The sequence below is a fragment of the Lagopus leucura genome, unplaced genomic scaffold (genome assembly GCF_019238085.1).
Source record: "Lagopus leucura isolate 7727_CA_CO unplaced genomic scaffold, USGS_WTPT01 Super-Scaffold_100021, whole genome shotgun sequence".
Taxonomy (NCBI): domain Eukaryota; kingdom Metazoa; phylum Chordata; class Aves; order Galliformes; family Phasianidae; genus Lagopus; species Lagopus leucura.
Window position 1 is genome coordinate 12,422,717 of NW_024962274.1, and position 25,389 is coordinate 12,448,105.

Sequence of the window (25,389 nt, forward strand, 5' to 3'; positions counted from 1 at the left end):
TTTACAGTTTGTAGTAGAAAAAAAAATCTGTCCAGAAATGCACTTTATCATATCTTCTACATCATGCTGGCAGTCATATGCATAAGAATCTTTTGGTTTTTTTTCATCGCCTTTCAGATGGGAAAGAGGCAGCAGAAGGATATAATTATGGGAAAGGAGTTCAGGAAAAGAAGGGAAAGTCTTGGGCTGTTGATACAAATCAGCTCTGGAGAACTGATTATGTCTGAGGATGGCCGGTGTCCAGTTATCATCAGGCTTCAGCAAGACAGGAACAGTAAAAAGGAAAGGAGACATTAAGTCAGCATTGTGGACTGCAAGTAACCAGGCTGAGTCACTGTACCCTAGAAAAAGGATCAGAGAATCATATTTGGAAGAAAACACATAACTGGTAAATTCAAAGACCCTGGTGGGGATTAAAGGCCAGGAGAAAAGAACAGAAAATATTACAGCACTTAATGAGATACTGCTTTCTCTCTGGAGTTGTCTGCTGCCTGAGAGACAGACTGCGATGGGAGAGCTTTTCTGCTTTGTTTGTGTAGCTACGGTGTGGCTGCTTTTCTGTCTGCTTTATTTATAGTGCAGATGTCACTGTTTTAGCCTGTCCATAAATAAATTGTATGATTGGCAAGAGATGATACAGTGGATAGACAGATTTTACTTACAGGTAACATAAACCACCCTACGAAACAGGACTAAAAACATTTTTTTGATGTTGCTTTCCTTTATTTAAAAAATAAATAAATAAGCAATCAGCTCTTGGTAGCAAAGATTTATGTAGTGTTCACAGTTTACTTCCTTAGCAGTCATTCATGAGAACACTCCTCTCTTCTGGAGAAATGTTGCACTAATCAAACAGCATTTTGGGTTAACTTTGTGCTATAAGGAACTGTTTCCTACCAAGGATGTGCCACAGAGCTCCCTCGTATCGCTTCCTTTATTTTTTCCATGAGCTGTTCACAGACATTTGTCATTGACTCCCTGCTGTGTCCATAGCAGTTGACATCTGGATATACCCATCCCAGAAGCTTTTTCACACAGTGTTGGTTTTTTTAGCAGGAACAAAAAATCCAAAACCCAAGATTATTCTCAGAAGTATCCTTGAGAGCTAATTACTGCCTGTTGTCCTTGTTGTTGCAGACAGCTCATTCCTTATATGAGAAGAAGGCGACAAAGTTCAAAAACATTCTCTCTATTCCTGCTGTAGAACCTTCCAGAAGGAAGCAATTAGTGAGCTCAGTGTCCACCTCGTGTGCCGTGGACTGGGCCGGATTATTGATGAGCCTTTCTGGGAAGATCAGCTGCAAGCCTGTGTCTGTACAGGTTTCCTACTTTGAGGCTTAGGAGCATTCCCTCGATGTGTCCTATGGATCTATGGACCTATCTAGAACCTCTTGCATTGCTGTGTGGTTGTGCATCAGAAAATTCACATAGACCGTGGGGGCCTGGCTCCTGTCTAACATGAACTGGTGCCAAAGCTTGCTGACTGATTTGCTCTGCTTCCAGAAAGTGGGGTCAGAGCAAATGCGCTGTTATGGGATGTTCAGCTGGAGTCCTGCACTGCGTGCTGCGGGACGTGCACTACACAAGAGGAAGAAAATGATGCAGTGCTGTTATGGCAGGATGCTCTGGGGATCTGCCTACGAAGAAGAAAATAGTATTTTATTATTCACTTGTACTGTAAGAGAATGAGGACATATTGTTAAAGTGAAGAGTCTTTTGAAAGAACACTGTTTCTTTGTTTGTGTTATGTGGACGTTTTTGTAAATTTGAGTGGTTCCTTTTATTTCGTGGAAGTCCTGGCAACTAGGGGTGCATGTCTGCATCAGAGAGATTAATGAGCAATCAACCTGTTTCTGAGAAGTGGGTCTTCAAGACAAACCCTGTTATGTCCTATTGTAGGAGTTGAGTGGCTGGAGATGGCACCCTGATGTCTGTTCCAGCTCTGCTGTGTATGAATACAGCATTGTTAGAGAGCAGCATGGCTTTTCCCTCTGCTGGAAGCTGGACGGTGAAACAACTGAGAGTTGGGTCGTGGCTGGAAGCCTCCTGTATCTGCTCAGTGCAGGCAGGGTGCAACATGCTGCACAAACTAACAGTGCTGTGCCTTTCTGCTGCCCAAATGACTGGCTTGCTTTAGAAAACAACTTCCCAAGTAGTTGGAGATTGGAGACCTCTTGTAAAGGGAGGAGAGGAGGACTTCGGGAACCCCAAACTCCAGGTTAGTGCAGGGATGTAGAACTACAGAGCAGTTGCAGAACAGAAGTGTGCTTGGGCTGGCGTGTGTGTATCAGCATGTGTTCATGTGTAGTACTGTTCCTGAAATGGGATGTTTGGAAGAAGGAAGAGGTCCTTCCTATTTAAAAGGAAGCAGAGAAGTGAAGAGGAAGAAAGCCTTTCCAGCTCTGATTTTCCAGATCATCAGGGAACAGATTACAAAGTGTTTTAAAAACTACAGAGAAAGTGGCTCAAGGAAGCTTTTACAATTCTTACTTCTTCAGCTCCCTGGAAGCAAACTCATGGCAAGTTGGGTTCTTCAGTGTGAGTTAAGGGAAAGCTCCAAGTTTCTGGAAAATACTAAGGCAAGGAATTTAGTCAGGTCATCATAGGCATTCTTTGGTATTTAATAAACTCAGTCTTGGATACTATATCCTGAAACAATTTTGTTTTGAACGATTTAGAGTAAATAAACTGAAAGTTGCAGCTGTATTTACTTGACTATTTCCTTATTAACCTCTTATCACATATGTTGTTACATTAATAATAGCTCTTACGTTTGAACCATTGTGCAATAGGCAGTTCTGTTGGCTTTTCTCAAGAGAGCATGTGTTCATGGGGGGGCAAGGAATGGATTTTTTAATCCCTGGAGTCTGAGTTCTGCTGCTTATACTGAAATGTCTGTTTGTGGGGCAGAATGGCAACACAGTGAGCAGCATAAGAAACAGCAAGCACTGCCCTTGTTCTACAGTACTGCTGAATTGCAGAGTATATTCTCCTGTGATTAAACAGTGTGTTATAATCCACAGCTACAAACAAAATGCACAGAACCTATGTGGAAGCTGCCTTAGATGTGACGTGTTTGACCAATGTTTGATATTGCGAGGATTCTTAGATTTGTAGTTTAAGGCAAACATTTTTATCCCTTTAGCTGATGGTTTAAATTTTTTCTTTTTCACGCTGTTTAAAACAAAAACAAAAACATTTATTCCTTGTATTTTCAGGTTCAAAGTAAGCAAGAGAAGAAACCTGGAACGTCGTCCCCAGTCCCTTTGAACTCAGTGGTTAGCCCTTGTGCTCTGCCTGTGAATAAAGCCACCAGCAGTACCCCTTTGTCCGTAAACATTCCACGTTTCTACTTCCCTAAAGGACTTCCCAATGTCTGCACTAATCATGAAGAGATCATTGCCAGGATTGAAGAAGCCTTCACAGAGTTTGAAGATGAGAAAGCCAACATCTGTGAAATGGGAAAAATTGCAAAGGTAACCTCTCCAGATTTCTTTACTTCTTGGAAAGGGAGAAAGGCTGAAACTAAAGCTAAGAAAATACCTTTTCCTTTCCATATATATATATATTTTTTAGTGAAAAACAAACCAAAATTCTTCTGCTCTGAGTTTTTTTTTTTTTTTTTTTTTTTTTTCCTTTTAGATTAGGAAAATAATTAAGAAAAATGAGTTCAGTGAAATTGTCTGTGGGAAAAGATTGCTGTTTGCCATGACTGATGCGTGTGCTCCTTCTTACTCAGATTTACAAAATCGTTCTTCCAGACTTTTTGGCAAATAAAAAATGCGTTTGTTTTTCTGTTTCTCCATAGTTATAGAAGATAGCAGAAATGTAAAGTGCCTCCATGGCTTCAGATAGTGCTGGTTACCTTCTCTGTGGCTAACAGTCCGCCTGATCTAGACGTGATCTTTGTACACTGCAACAGCATTGCTTGGGAAAGAATTTCCAACCTATGCCACCTTGGGCATAGCAGAAGAGGGAAATGCTTAGTCAGCCCTACGCCACTGAGATGCATATGTTTAATGTCCACAATGTCAGCAGACTTGGAGTTGCTACAGTCTGTTAATGATTTCTTGGCTTCAGAGAACAAAACACAGCACTTGTGTGGGAGCACGATGCAGATGGGCTGTTCTATTTTCCTCTTCTTCCATCGTGGTTTTTAGTAATGCTAATCTAAGACTGGCAGTTGTCAGATGCACCTCATATGTTCAGCTTGTCCTGTGTGTGAGTGCATCTGTGGCACTATAGATTGAGCAGTGATGTTCTGTCCAAGGGGAGGGCTTGTTTTCTAAGAGGGAAGCTTAGGTTTGTTTTTAGAGCAGTACACTTGTAAGCCATCTCTGAAGGCATAATTTCTTAGACTGACCAAAACAAATTTTGAAACTGATTTTATGACAGGACAGGTAACTGTGTGTGGCTTGTCACATTCAACCTGGGAAAAGCAGGAGAGCTGCATAGAAGAGACTTTTGCCTTTCTGTTTGGTCTCTGCAACCATCTCTAAATGGGTGTGCTCTATGTTGTTCAGTTGTTCTGTGGCTTGCTGCTGTTCTCTGGGATTATTGGGAATGGTGTGTGTTTGGAGACTCTAAAGGAAATGCAGGAGAGCCAGCTACTCAAAGAAAACTGCAGAAAATAAATGTTATTTTTGCCTTGGAATAGCAAAGCACCTGTGGAAATGCAGTCACCTGACAGAAGAATGGCTTAATCCTGACATGTTTGTTAATTACCATTCTGAAAACTACCCAGGTAGAAATGCTAATGCAGTGGTTAATTAGAATGTTGTGTTCAGAGAGTCCTGTTGGAATTGGCCTCTTTCCATTTGTGCTTTCGTATTCTTGCTGAGAGTTAGCAGTGCTGGGAATGGGCTGCTCAGGGTAGAAGGCTGTGCACTGATAACTCTGGGTTTGGAATCATTTCACATTCAGACATTCAATTGCTAATTGAGGTGCTCCTGCCCATGGCAGGGGTGTTGGAATTAAATGATTTTTGAGGCCTGTTCTAACCCAAACCATTCTGTGGTCTGTAACTGGAATTGAAGTTCCCTTACTGTTAATGAGAAGTTAGCTCATGGGAAATGGATTATCCTGTCCTCAGGTGTGTTTGTGCTGGTAGGGATGGTCCTTTGGAGGTTCCTATATTCACCCAGTTGGCAGAGTAGTTTAGTCAGAGACAGATCTGAAGAGTCTGACCATTTCTGGATGGACAGGATGTATTTCTCAGGTATTTACAAAGGCATATAAGGGTGGATTCTGAACCTTAGCACACAGTAAACAGCTTTTTGACTAAGCTGTATGCCATTACTGCTTCTTTCCTGTATGTGAAAGTGCTCAGGGTGATTTCAGCGCATAAACAATTCGGTGTGACTTCTCTTTGTTCCTGTGTTTTGTTGCAGATATGTGGCTGCCCACTCTACTGGAAAGCACCTATGTTCAGTGCATCGGGAGGACAAAGGACAGGATGTGTATCTGTGCACTCCTTTGTGTCTTTGTGGAGAAAGTGAGTATAGAAAACGCAGAATTCTTTTTCTAGAAGAAGGTAAATTTGCCTTGGAGGAATCTTTTCCTTCTACCGTTCTTTTGAAAGCTTTGTGCCTTTTATTAGAAAAAATCAATGGCTTAAAAAGCTGTTTTTCCTTTCTTAGAAATTGCTGAACACTTAAACGTGGAGGTTGGTGGCCCTGCATGTGGCAGGGGGTTGGAGATTCGTGATCCTTGAGGTCCCTTCCAACCCTGGCCATTCTGTGATTCTGTGAACACTGATGCTATGCCATGTACATCAGCAAAATTAACATTAGTTGTACAGATGATTAAACATGCTGTTTTGTTTGACATATAAAATATATTAACACACTCCTGGAAATGTCAGTTACTGCAAGATAGCTGCTAAATGCTGCTAAATTCCTGGATATGTTTATCTGGGGCCTTGACAATGCACTGGTGTGCTGAGTGAGCCTGATTTGGGAACGGGGAGAGGAAGCCTGTAGCAGGGCAGGAAGAAGGAATGTGAAATAAAAGCACCATGCAAGTAGGCCAAACTCAGCTTTGCTAGTTGTTACCTTCTTCACACACACTGTAATAACTGTGTGGGTTTTGGCAGTTGTTTCCTCGTACCACTGTCAAAACTTCTTTTTGAAATTGAAAGCTCTTGCACGTATTGTGGTTGGAGTTAGAGGTGCTAGGTGGAACAGACCTGTTCTCTTGCCTAATCTTCTTCCTCCAGGGCAATTCAATCTTTGTGAAACACTTGAACAGCATCTCCACCTCCTACCCAGAGATACTTCTACTTTTTGATGTAATGCTCACCATTTGGATTCTTGAAATAGTCTTTAATCCTGAGTTTCCAAAGTATTTCCTATGACAATGTTGTCAAAACAGCCAAGTTACCCTGGCAAAATTACATAGATGCTGGGGATGACTGTGATCAAGTTTTTCTTGACAAGGGCAGCATTTTTTCCTTCCTGAAGTTCCTCCAGCTAATCCAAATTAATCCCTCATGTATGATAGCACATTTTTGCTCCCACTGATTTGCACATCCTTCAGATTATTGCAAACTGTGGTTGTGCTCCTTTTCTGTATTCCTTTAATCCACACCGCTTCCAAGCTGTTTTAAAGATGCTTTCTTCACTTTGATTTCTCTCTAAAGACTATTTTTTTTGTCCCTCCTTCTGACGGTTGTAACAGTTAACTCTGGAAACAGGATACCCAGAAATAAAGGTAGTGTTTTTTGTGTAGCTGCACTACAGCTGTATGAACACAGCCTTAATTTCAAAACAGGAATGTGTGATCGTTTCAGTCTATTTTTAAGCATCTTAGTAAGTGGTCTGACTTTTCAGAATGCTGTGTGCATACCGATCTCACTTGAAGTCAATAGGAATTGCTGTGTGCATGGTACTTCTGAAAATTGGTGCTTTTAGTTTGGTGTTAAAACGTGGCTTTGGGCTTCGTCTTTGTGTGTGATTTAAAAATAAAAAAACACCTCTTTCGTGCAGCTGATTCAGAATGTATTTGTTAATTGACAGCGTGAGGTGAATGTGAAGCTAACAAAAAGGATTGTCAGCCACTACTTCCCTTTCTTGTTTTCTCTACAGACTTAAAAGCTGTTCCCCCCACCCTCCTTTTTTTTTTTTTTTTTTTTTTTTAAATCTGCATTGGATTAAGAGTAATAAGACCCAAATTAGTGGCATGCCACTTAGTGTGATATCTGCAGGAGGACTAGAGGCATTTCAGTGCTGTGTTTCAACATTTCCATGTCTCTAAATTCTCAGCCCTACTAGTTCTTTCAGAGTATCATAGAATCATGGAGTTGCTCAGGTTGAAAAAGACCTTAAGGATCATCAAATCCAACCACAACCTAACCATCCTTCCCTAACTAACAACCCTCTGCTAAATCACGTCCCTGAGCACCACATCCAAATGGTTTTTAAACACATCCAGGCATGGTGACTCAACCACCTCCCTGGGGAGCCCATTCCAATGCTTAACAACCCTTTGTGTAAAGAAGTTCTTCCTGCTATCCAGCCTTACCCTGGTGCAATTTTGTTCTCCATAACTTAGTGTGCACAGCAACCAGCCATGCCATAATTAATGAGAGATGCTCATTTTCCTTTTGGAGAGTGATTTTTCAGGTCTGAGACTTAGTCGCTGCAGTTTCACAGTATCTTCAAACATTGAAATGTAGTGAAAGGCTGAATTGGGATGCATGTCTGCTATGGCACCGTTAGGTTGGTCCTGTTGACTTCAAAAGAGATCAGTGAGCATGCAGCATTTTGAGAAGTCAGGTTTCTTTCTAAGATGCCATTGAATCAAAACAGGAGTCGTCAGAAGGAAATATGTTGCTTCCACAGGAATGTTAACGTGAAAAAATCTCCACTGAGCAGAAGTACCTTGGTGCTGCCAGGAGATGCTGAAGATGATGCTAGTATTGAGGTCAACTTTGCATAATGCATATTGTAGATGTATTGCATAACATGTGATAAGGCACTTGATCATCTAGCTGTGATTTGTGATTGTCTGTGAGATGCAAAGCAGTTGAAGTAACTTTTCATCTCCCTCACAGAATCTTACGTAACTGCCATGATGACGCATCCAGATTTGCTTACCTTGTAGCAAAGCCCAGCTGTGGTTACCTTGAGCAGGAGGACTTCATCCCGCTGCTTCAGGTACCTGCACTCAGCAGTGAAGTGATGGGGAGAGTGGGGAAATGTTTGCTTTTTTAACTTCTTTATTCTCGTGTCTTTAAATGTTTACTAAAAACATGCAGACCTATGGTTGAACAGTGACTGGGAGGGTTACTTTAGAGAGCATATAATTGAATTTGTCTAGCCAGACTATCAGATAAAGTATCCCATGGAAATCTGTACAAAAATACCCTTGCAGTACCCACGGGCCTGTGTGCATCTCTGTACCTGTTAGTAGCAAAGTTCCACTGCTGCTTGTTTTCTGATATTCAGGCAAAATGTCTGCGTCGCACCTTCATTTCTTCTTAGTAGGCAGGCCAAAGTCTGTGCATCTTATTGCATTTCTTTCTTTCCCTTCAATTCAGATGTGATATTTTTAGCAGAGCAACTATGAAAGCAAAGTATTCTGGCCATTTATGCAGACTCTGGATAGATTTAGCTCTTCTACAGTCTCTCTGTAAATCAGGTCCATCTGCTTCTCTTATCATCTGTTGATAATTTTTTTTTTTTTCCCCAGACTATTCCATAATGTCCTTAACTTTAACACACTTTGTTGCCCTCTTTGCAAAATCTTAGTATAGATGCCTTGCTAGGGAAAGATTTTTTTTCTGCGCTGGATGTTTGTGTGTCTCAAACAAGCCTAACTGGGACTGCAATGGGTAAATTTTCTGATGTTCTTTTTCACCTTTTCTCCACTGGGCATACTGCCTTTCCTGACTGATAGCAGCTCTGCTTCCTAGCTACTGGTTCATCCAAAGACATGTACAGTCTTGTTTGTCATTCAACCAGATGTTAGCAGTATTACACCATATGACACCATCATAGTAGACCTGATTAGACATCAGGTTAGACTGCCCAAAACCTGGCCATGTTGTGCCCCTAAGGGCACTGTATCAGCTCTGTCCCTTCGCCACAGCATGGTATAAACAGCAAAATTCTGGACACCTCTTAAAGAGGAGACGAGTCAGACGTGTAAAATTACACAGACATTCTGATACACAGAGCATCTGAGCTGATTGACTCAAGATCTAAGCAATTTCTGTATGTGTCTGGTCATGCATTTTTTGGTAGGTTTGACATCATGAGTGAGTATTTCACTTACAAAAAGCGGACCTTATAAAACTCCACATATAGTTCAAGTCAATTTTGGGAAAGCACTGATGTCTGTCTGCTTTCTAGGGTTCACGTGAATTTTCATTGATGAGGAGGACGTGAAAAGCAACTTTCTTAGCCTTTCACAGAGCACTCATTACTGACACTTAGCTCTAACAAATACCAATATCTTCAATGAATGGAAAAAATGTTTTTGGAGAAGAGGTGGTTGCATGGTCGACTAACTGATTTTGTATCTCATTCAATAAAAATGAGTTTTCATCCACTCACTAACTCTCTTCCTTTGTTTTTCTGTCCTTAAGTAAATCAATATGGCCCAACAGGTGCGTATTGCCCAGAAAATGTATTGTACTTGTATTTCTAGAAGGTTCACTTCATAGATTAAAAGGTATAATTTCAGTTTTATTGTTAATGCTAAAACAAGTAAGCAAAAGTATTGGTTTGTAAAACAAAACAAAACCCAGTAACACCTGAACTTTAAATAAAAGGAGTAGGAACTCCGTTTCATCTTATTTGGTCTTATCTTGCAGGACGTGGTAGAAACGCACCCTGGTCTGACGTTCCTAAAGGATGCTCCAGAGTTCCATTCCCGGTACATCACCACGGTAGGCTGCTTGTTTCATCTCCTGTCACAGTGCTGTACCAATCCTCCTTTTGTTATTTGTCACTATTCCCAAATCATTCATTTACTGCAAAAATACATGTTTTTTGTATCGCTAGCAAGAAGTTACATTCAGAATTTCTTCAGAACAAAAAAATAATCAGTCTGTGTAGAAGAGGTCATTCACAAGGGTAGTGATGATTCTTTCTGGTCTTAAACAAATCTTTGAAACAATTTTGGCCTTTAATTGTGTTGGAGGAAAATAAGAGTGATCCTTCTTTGGTCTTTGAGAACTACTAAGTTACCCCTAACACTGCAGGGCCTGTGGCCCTGGGTGGCCACATGTTTGAAGATTTCTGTCACTTAGGCGTGGGGTCTCTGATTGTTCCATGGTACAAGGCATCCACCATTGTCCAACCCTCTTGCATCTCACTTGCCAGAACATCTCTCTGGTCTTCTGAATCACTGATTTTTTTTGTGACTACTGCTATAGCTTTGTTCCAACTCTGCAGTCAGACGTTAGACTTGTGCTTTACCTGAAAAAGTTTGTACTTTTTTTTTAAGCCTGTGTTGTGTTGGGTATGAATATGGATAAAAGATATAAATGTAGAATGTTTGATCTCTGCAATGATAATAAACTCAGATAAAAATGGGCCTGAGGAGAGCTTCATCTCAGCTGGGTTTAGAGCTTTTCTTACTGGCTTGACAGGCTCTCTGTGGGGGCCTGCTGCACCACATATCAGCAGCTGGGAGATTAGTGGCGGGCACTGACTTATCCCTTTCTTGTAAGGAGCAGATGGCAGAGGGATTCTGCTGCTTCGGCCATATCATGTGTTTGTGAATCTGTATAACGAGAGACAATTTCAAATGTCTAAACACTCTTGACTGTGGTGGTGAATGTCAGTGTATTATTATCAGCATCTTCAGTCCCTGTGGAGCGAGACAGCAGATTTGTTGAGCATAGTACCTGGTCAGAGTAGGTGTAACAAATGTCCAGGTGATCATGAAGGCTCACGAATGGGTGAATTGCTGTGATTTCTAGATCTCACCAGGTGCTGTGTGTTCTGCTCTGAGAGATAGCTGCACTTCAGGATAACTGAAATGTAGGCTACTACTAAAAGGAGAAATCTTTTCCTTCCTTTCTTTATTTTCTCATAACTTCCCTTGAACCTGGATGAACTATGTCCTGTATGACCGCCAAATTTGGGCACAGAAGAGGATCCTTCACGTGTACATGAAACTTCTCAGTGCTTCTTGATTCTGCTCATCTCCTCTGTGCTTTCTTACTTCAGCCTGAGAGCCTTTAGACACCCCTATGTGTAATACTGTTCACAATGGTGGCTTCTTAAGCTTTCTCTCCGGTACCCAGGAAATGATGGTGCTGGTGTTTGAAGTGAACAGTGTGTGGCAGCGAATCTTACAAAGCTGTGACATCCTTCACAGACTTCTCGTGCTTGCAGAACAACTCTGTTTTGGGTGTCTCTTCTGACAGATTCCTCCTGAGCTCTGTGTTTGGCCTTGGCTGGATCACTGAGCTGGAGCAGAGTCTAAGACCTAAGGAGACACAAAGTCTATTGGGTCAGATTGGTCCCACATGGAGTGGCAATATGTGGCCCACTGCATAGTGCCTCTCCTCTCTGACAGCAGGAATTCCTATTTCTCACATGTCTGTTCATGAATAATTTGGCACTTCTGTCTTTAATGCCATGAAATTGAGTATTTCCACCAGGAGGTAATGAAGGAAACAGCTTTGTCCTTGGATTTTGAGACTGCCTGGACACTTTCATTCCCTTCAAGGTAGAGTACCTTGCACTTATTTGTAGTGATAGTGCTATATCTGCTGCAAGAGCAAGAGTTATATTTCATTGTTGTATTACAGATCAGGGCCATAAAGAGACACTGGCTTTTCTGCTCACTATTGAATATGGCATCACTTGGTTGAAATCATCTGGAGAGTAAGTTAACAATGGATGTGTTTGCATGTTTCATTATTTTTTACTTCTTTCCATGCCTTTTGGATACACTAGCCTTTATGTAACCTGCATCAGTGTATTTGACCTGTTGTATTGCCAAACTATTTGTTTCTAAAGTATACTGAACTACTTGTTTCTTTTAACAGAGGTAGACTCCTGAAACCAATGAAGAGGATGCAGAATATCATGAGACATTTAACATCACTTCTTCCAGAATGTGCAAAGAAAGCTCAGTGTTAGCAATGCAGGCTGTTGTTAAAAGTCTGTGTCAACTGAAAACAAATTATCAAACCTTACTGCTGGGTGAAAAATGTTCAGCTTATACAGTATTACCCATGTGAATGTGGAAAGTGAAGATGGTCTACAGGATTTAATAAAGACTTGGGTGTTTTTTTTTTGTGTTGTTTGTTCCCTCTTTCCCCCTCCCCTCAAAATTGTGTTGTTTTTCTTTTATGGGGATAATGGGAAAAGATCTGGAACTAACCCATCAGTGGTTCTGGACCTGGAGATACTTTACATGATGGTATTGGGCAAATAAGGAAGGAGCTTCCCCCTTCCAAAGGCTCATGTACTCAATTCAGAATAAACAGACTTCCATGCCAGGAAGAAGGGAGCCAGAGCACAGCGCACAAGGTTGTAGCTGCTGAGTAGAAGTGCCTGTAGCAACTTGGGCCTGAGGCCAGTTTCTTACTTGGTATCTAAGCTTACAGTGGAGATGCAATCATGCAGCAGGTGCTCTAACTGAGAAACATAAAGCAGGCAGGCCACAGGAATTAATTTTCTATCACAGTAGACACTGGCTGTTTGAGTGCTGCAAATCATGTCAGTTCTATTATAATGTCCTGTGATATTTCCCAAATGCTTTTTTTGACAGCTTTGTCTTTATAACCTAGAAAAGAGAGAAGTGGAGGCACTGTGTGTATGTGTACATGCAGTTTAATACTCACCAAAACTACCATTATTTGAATAATAAAGCCTCCACTGAGTGACTGGATACAGTAAAGAGGAGGTGAAAAGAGATCCCATCTTTCCCCTGTATGCCTTATTTTTACAGCTGATGAGATGAGAGCAGAGGGTGCATCTTTATCAATATGATCTGACAGAGGAATGGTTTCCTTGAGTCACTGAGGGGGATATTTTGCTGTCTGCTATTACCCAGCAGGCAGGGGAAAGAAAAAGACTGCTAGTTAGGGGTTCTTTTTCTATCTTGAGATTTTTGTTTGTGTCCTTGGAATGTTGTGGAAAGGCTGTATCTTTGTGAATTGCTAGAGTTGAGAGGTGTGGTAATGGATCGTGTGTGAGGTGAGACACTTCAGTCTCTGAACTGGCTGGTAAAACCTGGCAGCAAAGCCCAAAGTTCAAAAATAGTCCAGAATGGCAATGGTTGCCAGCAACATGGAAGAAGGAAGACGCAGCTTTGAATTGTTTAAGACCAGAAAAGACCATTGTGATTCCCTAGGCTGACCTCTGGCACTACACAGACCACAGAACATTGCTCAGTGATTGCTATGGTTAGGATAAATTTTCTTCTTGACTGAATTATTGCACAACTTCAAAAAAAAAAAAAAAAAAAAAAAGTGTCTGTGATTGATGTGTGGAGTGGTAAAGAGCCCACAGTGTGTCTCTGCAAGTTGTCCCAGTGGTTAATAACTGGCAGTGTTTATTTAAAAAATAAATAAATAAGACAAAATCCTCTAGATATCTAGTTTGAGAGACAAAAAGTCCTTCTGCTGTCCTGCATGTCCCCCTTTGGCTTCTAAGGAGTAGGATAGTCACCAGTAGATATCATGGTAAGCTGAGTTGACTGTTCTCTCTTTTCGGGGTAAATTCTGAGTCCTCAAATCATTCTCGTTGTTCCCTAAACTGTCTGGACTCATCAGCATTTATTGTCTCACTGTTCTTTGTATCCAAAGCAGAGTGTTAGCAATGATCTCATACTTGTTTCCAAATCTGTTCTGGACTAAGAAGCCTGCCCTTGTGTGTCTGAGTCAAAGCATGGTCCTTAAATGGTCCTTGCCCACTTGCAGCTATGCTTTAGGCTCAGAGTGACCCATCACAGTCTTATCTGTATCCTTACAATATCCATGTTTTGTAAAGTTAGCTTTTATGTTGGAGTAGCATGTTCTATTAAGACTTACCAAAATCCTAGGCTAATACGTCAACATGTCAGAGACATCAACAGCTTGTATTAGATTTCATTTACAAGGATTGTACTCTGTAGGCTTCAGTACTGATAGTCATTAACTACATTTCTAATTTCTCATGTTGAAGATGTCGTGTTATTGATATTTATTCTTGTTCACATTGTCATGTTTATTCTTGCATGCTCTTGATCGCACACTTGCATGTTCTCTGCCCTGCAATACTTGATGTGCTAAAAAGGAGTGGACTAGGAATAAATAGTTCAGCCTGCTTTTTTATGAGTGCTTGTGAGCACTCATTCTCATACTGTGTACTGTTCCTCATGAGTTGTGTGCTTTCCCCACCATGCTCTTTATTCCCTTTTATGAGAAACAGTGAAGGAGATGAACCATGTAAACACATCCCTAAGACAAATGCAGACAGATAATCTCTACTGATTATTTTTAGTGGAGCCACCAAGAAGGTGAGGTATTGTTACAGACACAATAGGTCAGACAACACCTGTGGATTTCATTTGCATGTCCTATTTCCTCTTCTGAAGTCCTGATTTCTTTTTTCACAAGTGCAGAGCACTATCAGTTGAGGTCCTTGCAAGCTGCAGTGCCTGAAGCCTGAAAAATGTGCAGTGATTTGTCAGCACTTTGAACATATCACTTCAATAATAAATCTACATGCTCAAAGATTAATTAAGAACTGTGAAAATAGTTGCAGAGTGAAAATGGACAATACTATTTCAGAAACAAATGTTACTTTCAGACTCCATTGTAATTAAGAATAATAGTATAAACAACAACAACAGAAAGTTTTCATTAAGAAGTCTGCTTGGGATGAGTGAATAATCCAAATAAAGCTACTCCATTTCAGCTCCCTAACTGATTGTTTCAAGGAGTTGGTTTAATGAAAGTTGTTTGTCTTGCAGGTTATACAAAGAATATTCTACACAGTCAATCGATCCTGGTCTGGGAAGATCACCCTAACAGAGCTGAGGAAAAGCAACTTCTTGCAAGTATGTTGGTTTCTACCTGAATGGGATATAGAATGCATTGATTCCTTTATTCCTGTGTACTGTTCAGTGGGGTTGTAGTAAGGCAAACTCAGTGCCCAGCTCAATGCCAGGATAGGGGCAGAACTGGTGAAGGAGGTGTTTCAGAGTCAAGATGAGAGAAGACCAAGGACCAGAGCAGCCAAGATTGCAGCAAGTAGAAGTTGAAGGCGTACACTCAAAACTCTGCAACAGCATCTGGCAGTTTGGCTCTTAGCTCCTGATCTAGCTAAAGTGAAAGGAAAGCAAGAGACACAGTTTATCTCTGTTAGGTGGCTCACTGAGCAGCCAAGAATAGCTGGTGAATGGCCTATGATATGTGGTGAGTAGCACAGCCAATTTCTTGGCTCAGCTGGCGATCAGTCCTCTGCCAGCTGGTCAGGCACACTGCACCATGCAGTTGCAAGACAGAGCATGTCAGGATGCATCACCTGGTTTGTACTGATTTCTAATTGTGCAGTAAACTTCTCCAGAAAAGCTGTCAAGTTTAGCACTAGTTACAATTCCTGTCATATATCGGAGCAGGGAATGGTGGGTGGATGTTTTGGGATGAAGATCTCTGTTCATTGTATAATTTACCCAAAAGAGCACCAGATTAAGACTGTCTAAGGCTGCTTGATTCCATCCCAGCCTAAAAAGCCAGAAGCCTTTAGGCTGAAAGGTCGAGGTGGTAAATCAGTTAAGGCAGTGAGATTTCCCTGTTGCATCCCACTGTCTAGATGTAATGTACTTTCTCAAAAGCCTCAAGCATGAAACATACTCCTCCTTTCAGATTATTCTGCCCTACTTGTCACGTCAACTAACAATCAGTGCTCCCTTAGGTTGTCTCATGCCAGACCAAGCCTTCTTCCCTACCATCTGCTGTTAACCAATCCTTCCAACTTATACTACATCTTTGTTCACTCATTTTTCTCCCTTAATATGTTCACCTCTTTCTGCTTGTATAGCTACTCTGATTTTCACCTTCTGCAGCAGGGAAGTTCAGCTTGGGGACCATGACTTGCTGAGACAGCTCTTTGCTGTGTGTGTAAATGGCATATTTTGACGTGAGCTATTAAAAAAAAAAAGTTCTTGAAAAACCTCCTCAAGTGTTTATTGTCTGCAAAGGCACGAAGAGACCCAAGAAGCTAGTGAGTGAGTGTTCAGACGTGTCTTAAGTCTTAGGTGACTTGAATGTCAGAAAATCAGAATAGTTCGGTAGGTTTGCTGCTCCGTTGTTCCTGTGTGAAATTTTACTGAATCTGATGGTTAACGGGATGTGAGTTTTGCACTGGCTCAGTTAGCTTCCTAGGATATAGAGATATTGGAGAGAGAACAGTGAACTATCAGCATTCACTGCCACTGCCACTAGGCCTGCTGTCTTAGGGACACAGCTGCCTGGGACTGCAGCTTTGACTGTCCCTCCTTCTGAGGGTTTGGGAGGGCAGAGGAGGGTAAGACCCGTAGCTCGTTTGATTTGATTCATTGGATTGAGAAGGCTGTATCTGCTGTTCTCTGGCTGCAGCGCTCAGGGAAAGGCAGGTGGGGATAAAGGTGAGATACCTTCTGCCATGGGAGGGAAGGACAGAGGTAGGCGTAAAGTGGAAATAAAACAATTGCTAAATGTTTCATAGTGGGATATGGTAACAGAAATCACAGCTGAAAATCTGCCCAAGCCTTCCAGTTAAACTAGACTGATTTCTGTCAGCAGCCCGCCAGGAAGATCAATGTGATTGGTTTAATTTGCCTGGATTGATCCTTCCCCATTCCAGGTGTGAGTCTGGAGTAAGACTTGATCTTTTGCTTCAGGAGCCGAGCAAGTGCAGTGTCAAGATGCATCTCAGTTCCTGTGGATTTGCTGTGGTAAATGGCTCTAGGAGCCTCTAGTACAGGTCAGAGATGGTTCACAAATAATGGATCCCAGCTGAGACAGCAGTTGTCTCAATCTTCTGCATGACTCTTTGCTATGGCTGAAAATTAACAGGAATTGTTCACGGGATTGGCAAAAGTATTGTGCACATATGCTAACCAAGATGTTCAAGCCAGATGCTTTATAACTGCCTGTTAAACATCAAGTGCAAGAACAAAATCTCCTACAGTGAGGAAGGGCTACGTTTTGGATCAGCTCTCAGAGCTGTGTTTGCCCAGCTTCAATAGAGGTTGGAGGACTCAAGCTGTTAAATTGCTTCTTTGTCTAGGTTTAACTTCCCTCTTTATTTATACTGTTTCAGACTCTTGCTCTCTTGGAAGAAGAGGATGACATAAATCAAATCACAGATTATTTCTCCTACGAGCACTTCTATGTTATATACTGTAAATTCTGGGAGCTGGACACTGACCATGACCTTTATATCAGCCAGAAGGACCTGGCTAGGTACAGTGATCAAGGTATGCTGCCTGCAAGCTATGGTGGGAGGAAAGTGGTTGCTGAAAATAGAATGATCCTAATAAAAAGTAAAGCCTTTAATTTAGTTAATTTGACACCTCAACAAAATTTAAATGGAGGCATCCTTCTCATAAACAAATGCTGATTTACAGACTTACTTGTAGGGGCTTAGACACAGAGAAATGCAGCAGATGCTGTTTTCCTCATGAATAGCTTCAGTGGATTGCTGCCAGAAGGACAAGCTAATAATGCTTTCAAACTAGCTCTTTTTTTTGCTGAGGGTTTTGCAGGTAGTTGAAGTATGAACAAGAAGGCCAAGCCTCTCTGAACTTTAAAGATTGCCAAATTGCAGTCTTGTTGGGTGAGAGAAGTTTCAGAGTCCAGCAAAGGTTGATGAATTTTGGTTTGCAAATGAAATCTGGGGATTATCTTTTGAGTTCATTCTGGAACACTTTGCCACAAGTTGAGCTGATCCTAAAAGTTTTCAAAGGCTCAAGTGCCATAGATAAATTAATGGAATAAAAATCCACGAAGGGGTGAATAATGCAAAAGCAATTCCTCTGGCTCAGGAAGTCCTTGCTCTGCAAGTTCTGGAAGGCTGAGAAGGCGTGCTAGAAAATAGTCACTGTATGTGTGAGCTGTTCTGTATGGTTTGTTGGCTGGGCTGCACGGAGGCACCCAGTCAGAAGGGGGCTGTGTTTAAGATTATCTGTGTTCTTGGAGCACGATATGCCCATGCGCTTACAGTTAGGATTCATGACTTAGTGTCTTGGACAAGAGCTTGAGCTATTGACCAGCATGTTTTAACTTTGAAGATGAAGTTGTCTTGAATTCTTCAATGTGTTTACCACACTTTTTAGGAAAGTAGTTTTAGGATAGAGAGTTAGGCTTGGAAAAATGGGATATTTAGACACAACATGTAATTTGGAGGTAGCGGGAGAGGTGAAAGGTGTTCCAGTGCATAGAGTTACAGGGGTCTGGAGGTATCACAAATTGTGAGGAATTGCTGGAGGTCTGGAGGGGACACAACATTTTGTAGGGGTCAAGATGCTGGAGGGCTGAAGTGAGAAAGAAAGAAAGGAGTGTGGATTGACAGTGCTGTAGGTCTGTGTGTGTTGTGGTGGCCCATGTCCTTGGGGTGGAAGTGTTTACGAGAAGGCCATGGAGATTCTGGCAGTCACAGCGGGTCAGGAGGTTGCTGAGAGGCCTGGATGGGCCGAGGATAAGGAGTGCCTAACTAGGTTATATGGTGACTAGGTCCTTTTGGGGAGGGTGGAGTGTGGGAGTGGAGCACCTCTTACACAGGAAACTTGAGAGCACGGAGTGCTGGGGAGCTGAAGAGAGGAGTGCTGTGAAGGGGAGATGTTTTCAGTACAGTGGTGCAGCAGCAGGTCTAAATGAAGTGTCTCAGTGGTCTGCAGTGTCAGGTTAGTGTGGAAGTCCTGCCCAAGACTGATACTTATTGCTTGGTTGGTGCTTCTCTACCATAGCAACCAGCCCCATACATTTCCTGGTTGGCAAAGCCCTTCAACTCACTTGAAATAATGCTTGTTTTTCATTGTCTTTCCCTGAAGCAGGGGATTGCAACACTTCGTGCATTGCTTAGAAATGTTTTTGTATGGATTTGAGATGTGATTTTTGCTTGACAGCTGAACTAATTTTGCAGTATACATTGAAGTAGTCTCCTTCTATTAGTCCTACTGCAGCAAACTAGGGGTAATACTGCCCAAACTGGAAGATGTACTGCAAGAATCCAGATCACTCGTGGTGGCCATATTTGAGAGGAAGTAATAGTGTTTGGTAGGATACAAAGGCAGGCATATCTTTGTTTTTAGCTGAGTGCTGCTAAACAGAGAGCAGTGGAGTATCTAGACAGACAGTGTAGGTAGAGCTTTGTTTTAGTGGTGGGAAATCACTTTGTGTGAGTTCACTTTAAATAACTGAATGTCATTATTCTGGTGACCTGTTGCTTCATTTTATCTATTTCCTTTGTTTCCAGCTCTATCAAGCAGGATTATTGAGCGAATATTCAGCGGTGCTGTGGTGAGGTGAGGAATAGCATGCTGGCTGGGAATGGAAGTGAATTTCTGTCAGGCTGATTAGAAATTCAAGATACTGATCAGTGGGAATTTCTGAGAGTATGGTTTCCAACACGATGCTTCAGTTGAAGCTGCTTGAAAATTGAGTGGCACTTTTGGTGGTATCTTTAGAAAGCAAATAAAAAATGCTGTAGGATGATCACTTAAATACATCTTTGTAGAACACGTAGTAGAAAATATTTTAGAACAGGCATAGCCCGTGGGAGCATACAGATGCTGTATTTTTGCCCAACAGTGGCACAGGGATAGCTGGACAGCATTGGTGCAAAGCCTCAGAAAAACAGCACAGCCCAGCAGCTGCTGTGTGAGGATACTTGGCAGGTGAGCCTCAGCTTTGTGGTGACATCCAGGCAGCAAGCATTGTGCTTGGGAGGAAGGACAGGAGGATTGTTGCTAGGAAGTGCAGGAGTACAGGCTGAGCGGGCAGTCTTGTTTCCATTTTCTCTTACAAGTGATTCGGGGCTTTTTAAAAACTGTGTTGATAACATTCTGAGTATTAAGAAGCCTGTTTTTTCTGGGTGTGTTTTTCAGGGGAAATGAAGTTCAGAAGGAAGGCCGCATGAGTTATGCTGATTTTGTGTGGCTGCTGATTTCAGAGGAAGACAAAAGAAATGCTACAAGGTTTGACTGATTTCTGTGTCCTAGTAAAAGTACTAAGATGAGCAGATAGGATTTTAGAAACTTCTGTGATTTATTGCTTTCTCAAACAGACAGCAGCTTGAGTTTCCATGATTATTAGGAAGAAGACAGCTTACTGTCAATACTTGGTCAAATAATTTTCCTTTCTTGAGGAGAAATTGCTTAGAAGGAGAGTTTCCTTTTAATGTTAAGTGTCTTGGGTAACCATCAGTCACTTTGGTTCCCCCATGCTCATGAAGTTAGTGCGATTTTACCACTGTGAGGAACTGCTTGGAGAGCAGTAGTGAGCTGCATAAAGACTGAATTTGTTTGTTTTCCCCCTTTGTCTCCATCACACTTCCCTATAGGTCTTGATCTCATTGACTGCAGACCGGATGATGGCTTCTCACAAGGGCGGTCCCTGGCCCTTTTTATAGAGGCAGCTGTAGATACCATCTGTCAGCACTGAGCTCCTGTGTAGTGGGCAGAGTTCATCTCACATGGCTGCAGCTTTGTGGCCGTGTGAACTGATATCTCAACCATGCTGTGAGGGCTGGGGTGCACTTCAGAGGGGGTCTGTGTAGCAATAGCAAGGGCTGCAGTCACTTTTCCTGGCCTACCCCTGGCTCTGGGGTAAACCCATGAGATGTTTGCAGCTGGTAGGAACGTTTCCTTTATGCATGTAGCAAGTTCCTAAGAAGGGTTTGTAGGGAGATGAGTCTCTTAGTAAAACCTACCCACCTGCCTGGTTTGTGCAGCCAGCAGGAGACTGCTGTGCAGAGCAGAACTAGATCTGCATGCAGTTATTAGGGCAAGGAATTCTCTGAGTAAAGAACTCAAATCCATGGTTGGACTATCTAGAGGTGAAGGTAGGATGTAGAGTGTAGCTGCCTTAAAACACTGCCTTTGATATAAAAGAGTATGGGATAGCTGGCGTCCTGGCTTCAGAGTTGGTTGTATCTGGCTAACTTCTGATGCTGAATGGGGCAGGAGCACCACAGCCTGTGTGAGACAGTTGACAGTGCACACTGGGCACTTGCTAGAGCTACCTGGTGAGACAGGTCGTGAGGGTGGCTGTGCTCACAAGTCACCTAAAGCAGAACTAACAGGTGGCACTGGTGAGCCTTGGCTTGTGCCCTAATCCTTCCCAAAGGTTATTTTTGTCCCTAGATTTATACCAACGTTTGGGTGAAGAGGAGCATTGGAGAACTGGGGAAGGGGAATGTGCATTGCTGCAGTAGAGATTCTCTAATGCAGTCACCATGCTTTCACTAATCCTGTCTCTTTTTCTAGCATTGAATACTGGTTTCGCTGCATGGACCTGGATGGGGATGGGGTGCTCTCCATGTATGAACTGGAATACTTCTATGAGGAGCAGTGTGAGCGGATGGAAGTGATGGGCATAGAACCACTGCCATTTCAGGACTTGCTGTGTCAGATGCTCGATCTTGTTAAGCCAGAGAGAGAAGGTACATTCTGTTTAATGGGGCTTCCATGCTCTTTGATCTGTGGTGGATTGAGAAAGTAATGTTACCCTGAAACCCATTTGTGGATAGAGTCTTGTGTTAGAATCACAGGGCTGGAATTACTGTACAAAGTAACAGTAACATTATGGCTGTTTGCAGCATAATGTTATGCATAAAGAAGTCTGAAAAACTCGAAAGACCTTTTGAATGAACTTGCTGGCACTGGAGCAAGTCTTGTATAGTCCAGCTGTGGAACATACTGACAGCATAGATGTGAAACTACCATCCCCCTTCACATTCTTTCACATTTCACATAAATATGAAAGACCTCCATATTACCTCCAGATGTGTGTGAAATTTAGAACTAACACACACCAATTTATTGAATAATGTTTATCTTCTTGTCAGGATTGGAAAGAGATTTTGCAATATTGTAGCGTAGTGGTGCAACAAGACTTCCTTAAAGCTGACCAGAACAGGTCCAGTTTCTCACTAAGGAAAAGCTTAATAGCACAGTATCATGTGTGGGTTTTTGTTTGTTTTGTTTCTGCAGGACGAGTAACCCTGCGAGACTTGAAGAGATGCAGAATGGCTCATGTGTTCTATAACACGTTCTTCAATTTAGAGAAATACCTGGACAATGAACAGAGAGATCCCTTTGCAGTGCAAAAGGTATAAATCACTTCTGTTTCTAAATACAGGCCTTCTCAAACTCGTCTTTGGAATTAAACTGGATGGAGGAAAAATCCAACTGAATATAAAGACCTTTTTATAAAGGTCTATATATAAAAACCTTTTTCACGCTTAGGGCAGTCAGACACTGGAACAGGTTGCCTAAATAGTTTGTGAATATTCTGACCTTGGAGGTTTTCAGCATGTGACTTTGAACTCCCTGATCGGACCTCACAGCAGACCCAGAAGTGACCAGAAGCTGAGAGATGTCCTGGGTACCTTCCAACCCAAACCATTCCACTATTCTATGATGTGACTGCCTTAGCTGATCCTACTGCACCAGCACTGGTGGTGCAGTGTGTGATTCTAGAGAGAATGACCTACACCTGCTGAGTTGCCAGTGATCCATCAGGTTGTGCTGGCGGCATTCGCCATCCTCCCTCCAGACAGAAAACATAGAAAAGGTTGTCACTTCTGTGATTTCTTGTTACACTAGCTGTAGGGTGTTCTGGCACCTGAGCTTTGTCAGTTGCTGGCGTGAAGTCCCTCACCTCTGGTTCCCCTTGCATATGCACTGAAAACAGATGTGACTGTAACTTAAAAACTATCTCCCAGAAGGCTTTTATGCAGTCAAAAGTACAGTAAAGTGGTGGGGATGCCAAAATCAACTCTGGTTCTTTCCCAGCTGGTTCCTGCATAACCTGAATGAGGAACTTTGCAGTTCAGTGCTTCTAGGCTTAAGTATATCCAAATTCGGAACCACCCTATTTAATGCTTTAGGTTTCTGTCTTTATTTTTTAAGGATCATCCTAAGTTATGCTCCCTGGCCCCACCTGCCTGCCCCTATCTTCCCTTGGCTTATTTACTAAATGGCAGAGAGGCAAATGTTTATAGAGATGTTATTTTGTAACCTTTCAAGCTTTCCCCCTCTTAGCAAACTGTTAGGGTCAACTGTAATTGACAATTAAGGATTTCAAATTAAGTCCTTTAACCAATTGCAAACTGTGAAGATGCATGGCTTTGTGAACTGGAGCAACGAAAATACACAGAAGATACTGTGGAATGACATGGGTTGGAATGGACCTTTGAGGTCATCCAGTTCCAACACCCCTGCCGTGGGCAGGGTTGCCAGTAGTTATTCAGCATTTCTGAAGTGGAGGGGGACTGATTTGTTGGCAAGTCAGGTCACACACTGAGTTTTGTAGTCTGCGCGTAGTCTGTGTGTTTCATAATGTGCAGATGTTAATTTAAGGTAATTGTGAGCCTTTCAGTTAACACATTTTTTGACTGTTTGGATACCGTTGATGACTACTCCTAGAACTGGCTGTTCACATGTGCATGGAGTTACAGAACAGGAGACCCATTCTAAATGTAGTTGTAAAGAGTTGCAGATGTGGTGTGCTTGACTGCCTGCTCTCTTCAGGATTTTGAAAACGATGGCCCTGAACCTTCTGACTGGGACAGGTATGCTGCTGAAGAGTACGAGATCCTTGTGGCTGAGGAGTCTGGGAACGAGCAGCTCCAAGAAGGGTAAGCAGAGGCATTGCACTGCCTGGAGACGCGTTCCGTGGCTCTGGCTGAGATCAGGACTCTGCATCAGAGCGTGGTGAAGCCTGAAGTGGTTGCTCCAAAATGGCTCTGTTGGTAAATTTGTCATAAGAGGCTTGGGATCTTCTGAATTCTTTTTGTCAACCATTTAAATTAGCTACACAGCAGGTGTGAAGATAGCTGGGAAAAAGGAAAATGCAATTTTCTTTTGGTAACGGTACCAAAAAGATCTCAAATGACTTTTGCTATTCCTGGCTATGTGTTAATGGTAAAAGCTGTAGCCGTTACATTTGCCATATTAGTGGAGACTTTATTTTAGTCAAATAATTTTACTTCCTGCCCAACTTTATGCCTGTTAGTCTTTTTATTTAAAACAGTTGACTTCTGCAATATCTACAGTAATTTTTGCAAACGTGTAGAAACGTGTATTGATAGCTCCAGCTATCCTCAGAGCCAATGAATTTAGGCACAGCAGTAGGTCCAGGAATGCTCTGTATGCATTCCACAGAGGCTCCCAATGCAGACCTGCTGTATGCATGGCTGGGGTCGTATCTTCTTGAGGGTATTTCTCCAGAGATTTCTTGATGGTTACTGTAAGATGCATTGGAACAAATATGTTGTGTTTCTACGTGGTGTTAATCTTGCATGATTCAGGATTTCACCCATTCTTGAGCAGCATTTACAGAGCCATGAAATAAGAGTCCTGAGATGATTGCCTAATTTCCCACAATGGAAACTGCTTGGATAACAGTAGCATCCACTAATTGGCCACTGGGATTTACAAAGCCATGGAGAGCTGCGTTTGCCTTTCTCCCTGTGATGTGCATCCAAACAGCAGTAAGCTGTTTATTCATCTCCTTTGAGCTGCCTTGTCTTTGTGTGGCTTCCATAATGAAAGATGATGTAACAGAGGATGGAAGATAAAATTGTTGTATTTCCTGCATCTGCACTGCAACACCTGTGTGCTCAGTACAGAAAAGAAATAGGAATCTACCATAGCAGCTTTGCAGGACCACGACTCACCAAATTCACCAAAAACGGAATTGGCAGGTGATGTCAGGTTTTTGAAGTCTGTCTGAAACAGCTCTGTGTCTTCCTCTAAAGAGCATGTCAGCAACCTTGCTGCTTGCTTTTAAGAGCCCCTGAAAAGCTCTGTAGTCATGGCAGCGGCATTAGATCTCATTTGTGGAGCATAGCAACAGACCACAAAGGAAAAAAAGGAAGGGAAAAAGAAAAAGAGCTGGATGCCCAGACAAATTTGCTAGAAAGAGGCATTGAGTTTTTGCATATTCATCATTTCTGCTGTCCTTTGAGGGTGACAGAAACAGAGTGGGACAAAACAAAGATGATTTATGAGCTCTATGAAGAAGCAGATGATTTTTTAGCAAAGGTAGCTGGCAGAATGTGAAATTCAGTGTTTGTCTGAATAGATTTGAGAATAACCATCGTTCAGCAATTGCAGATGAAGTAGTTGGCATTCTGCACTACGTTTATGACTTATTCCTGCCTGTAGCTTTTCTGACTGGAGGGTTTCTGACACCAGTTGGTGTCTGGCTACCTGAATGCTTGTCTGTGA

General features: G+C 42.1%; 1 protein-coding gene and 1 long non-coding RNA gene across 7 annotated transcripts in view; both read left to right on the forward strand.

Annotated features, from left to right (window-relative positions):
- Positions 1 to 25,389, forward strand: part of PPP2R3A (protein phosphatase 2 regulatory subunit B''alpha) — a 60,871-nt gene that overhangs the window by 21,876 nt on the left and 13,606 nt on the right. For 5 of the 6 annotated variants that reach the window (XM_042878259.1, XM_042878255.1, XM_042878256.1 and 2 more), the window contains 11 exons: positions 3,219 to 3,476; positions 5,391 to 5,494; positions 8,054 to 8,156; positions 9,818 to 9,892; positions 14,923 to 15,009; positions 17,256 to 17,412; positions 19,410 to 19,458; positions 20,041 to 20,130; positions 21,421 to 21,596; positions 22,147 to 22,265; positions 23,689 to 23,795. In XM_042878259.1, coding sequence (XP_042734193.1) covers positions 3,219 to 3,476; positions 5,391 to 5,494; positions 8,054 to 8,156; positions 9,818 to 9,892; positions 14,923 to 15,009; positions 17,256 to 17,412; positions 19,410 to 19,458; positions 20,041 to 20,130; positions 21,421 to 21,596; positions 22,147 to 22,265; positions 23,689 to 23,795 — 1,325 coding nt within the window. Of the gene's footprint in view, positions 1 to 3,218; positions 3,477 to 5,390; positions 5,495 to 8,053; positions 8,157 to 9,817; positions 9,893 to 14,922; positions 15,010 to 17,255; positions 17,413 to 19,409; positions 19,459 to 20,040; positions 20,131 to 21,420; positions 21,597 to 22,146; positions 22,266 to 23,688; positions 23,796 to 24,489; positions 25,387 to 25,389 lie in introns of those variants that run through there. The other variant, XM_042878257.1, reaches the window with a different exon arrangement.
- On the forward strand, positions 9,913 to 12,363 carry LOC122183862. Its single transcript, XR_006180393.1, has 3 exons — positions 9,913 to 11,685; positions 11,768 to 11,843; positions 12,008 to 12,363. It is a non-coding gene; the product is annotated as an uncharacterized LOC122183862 (long non-coding RNA).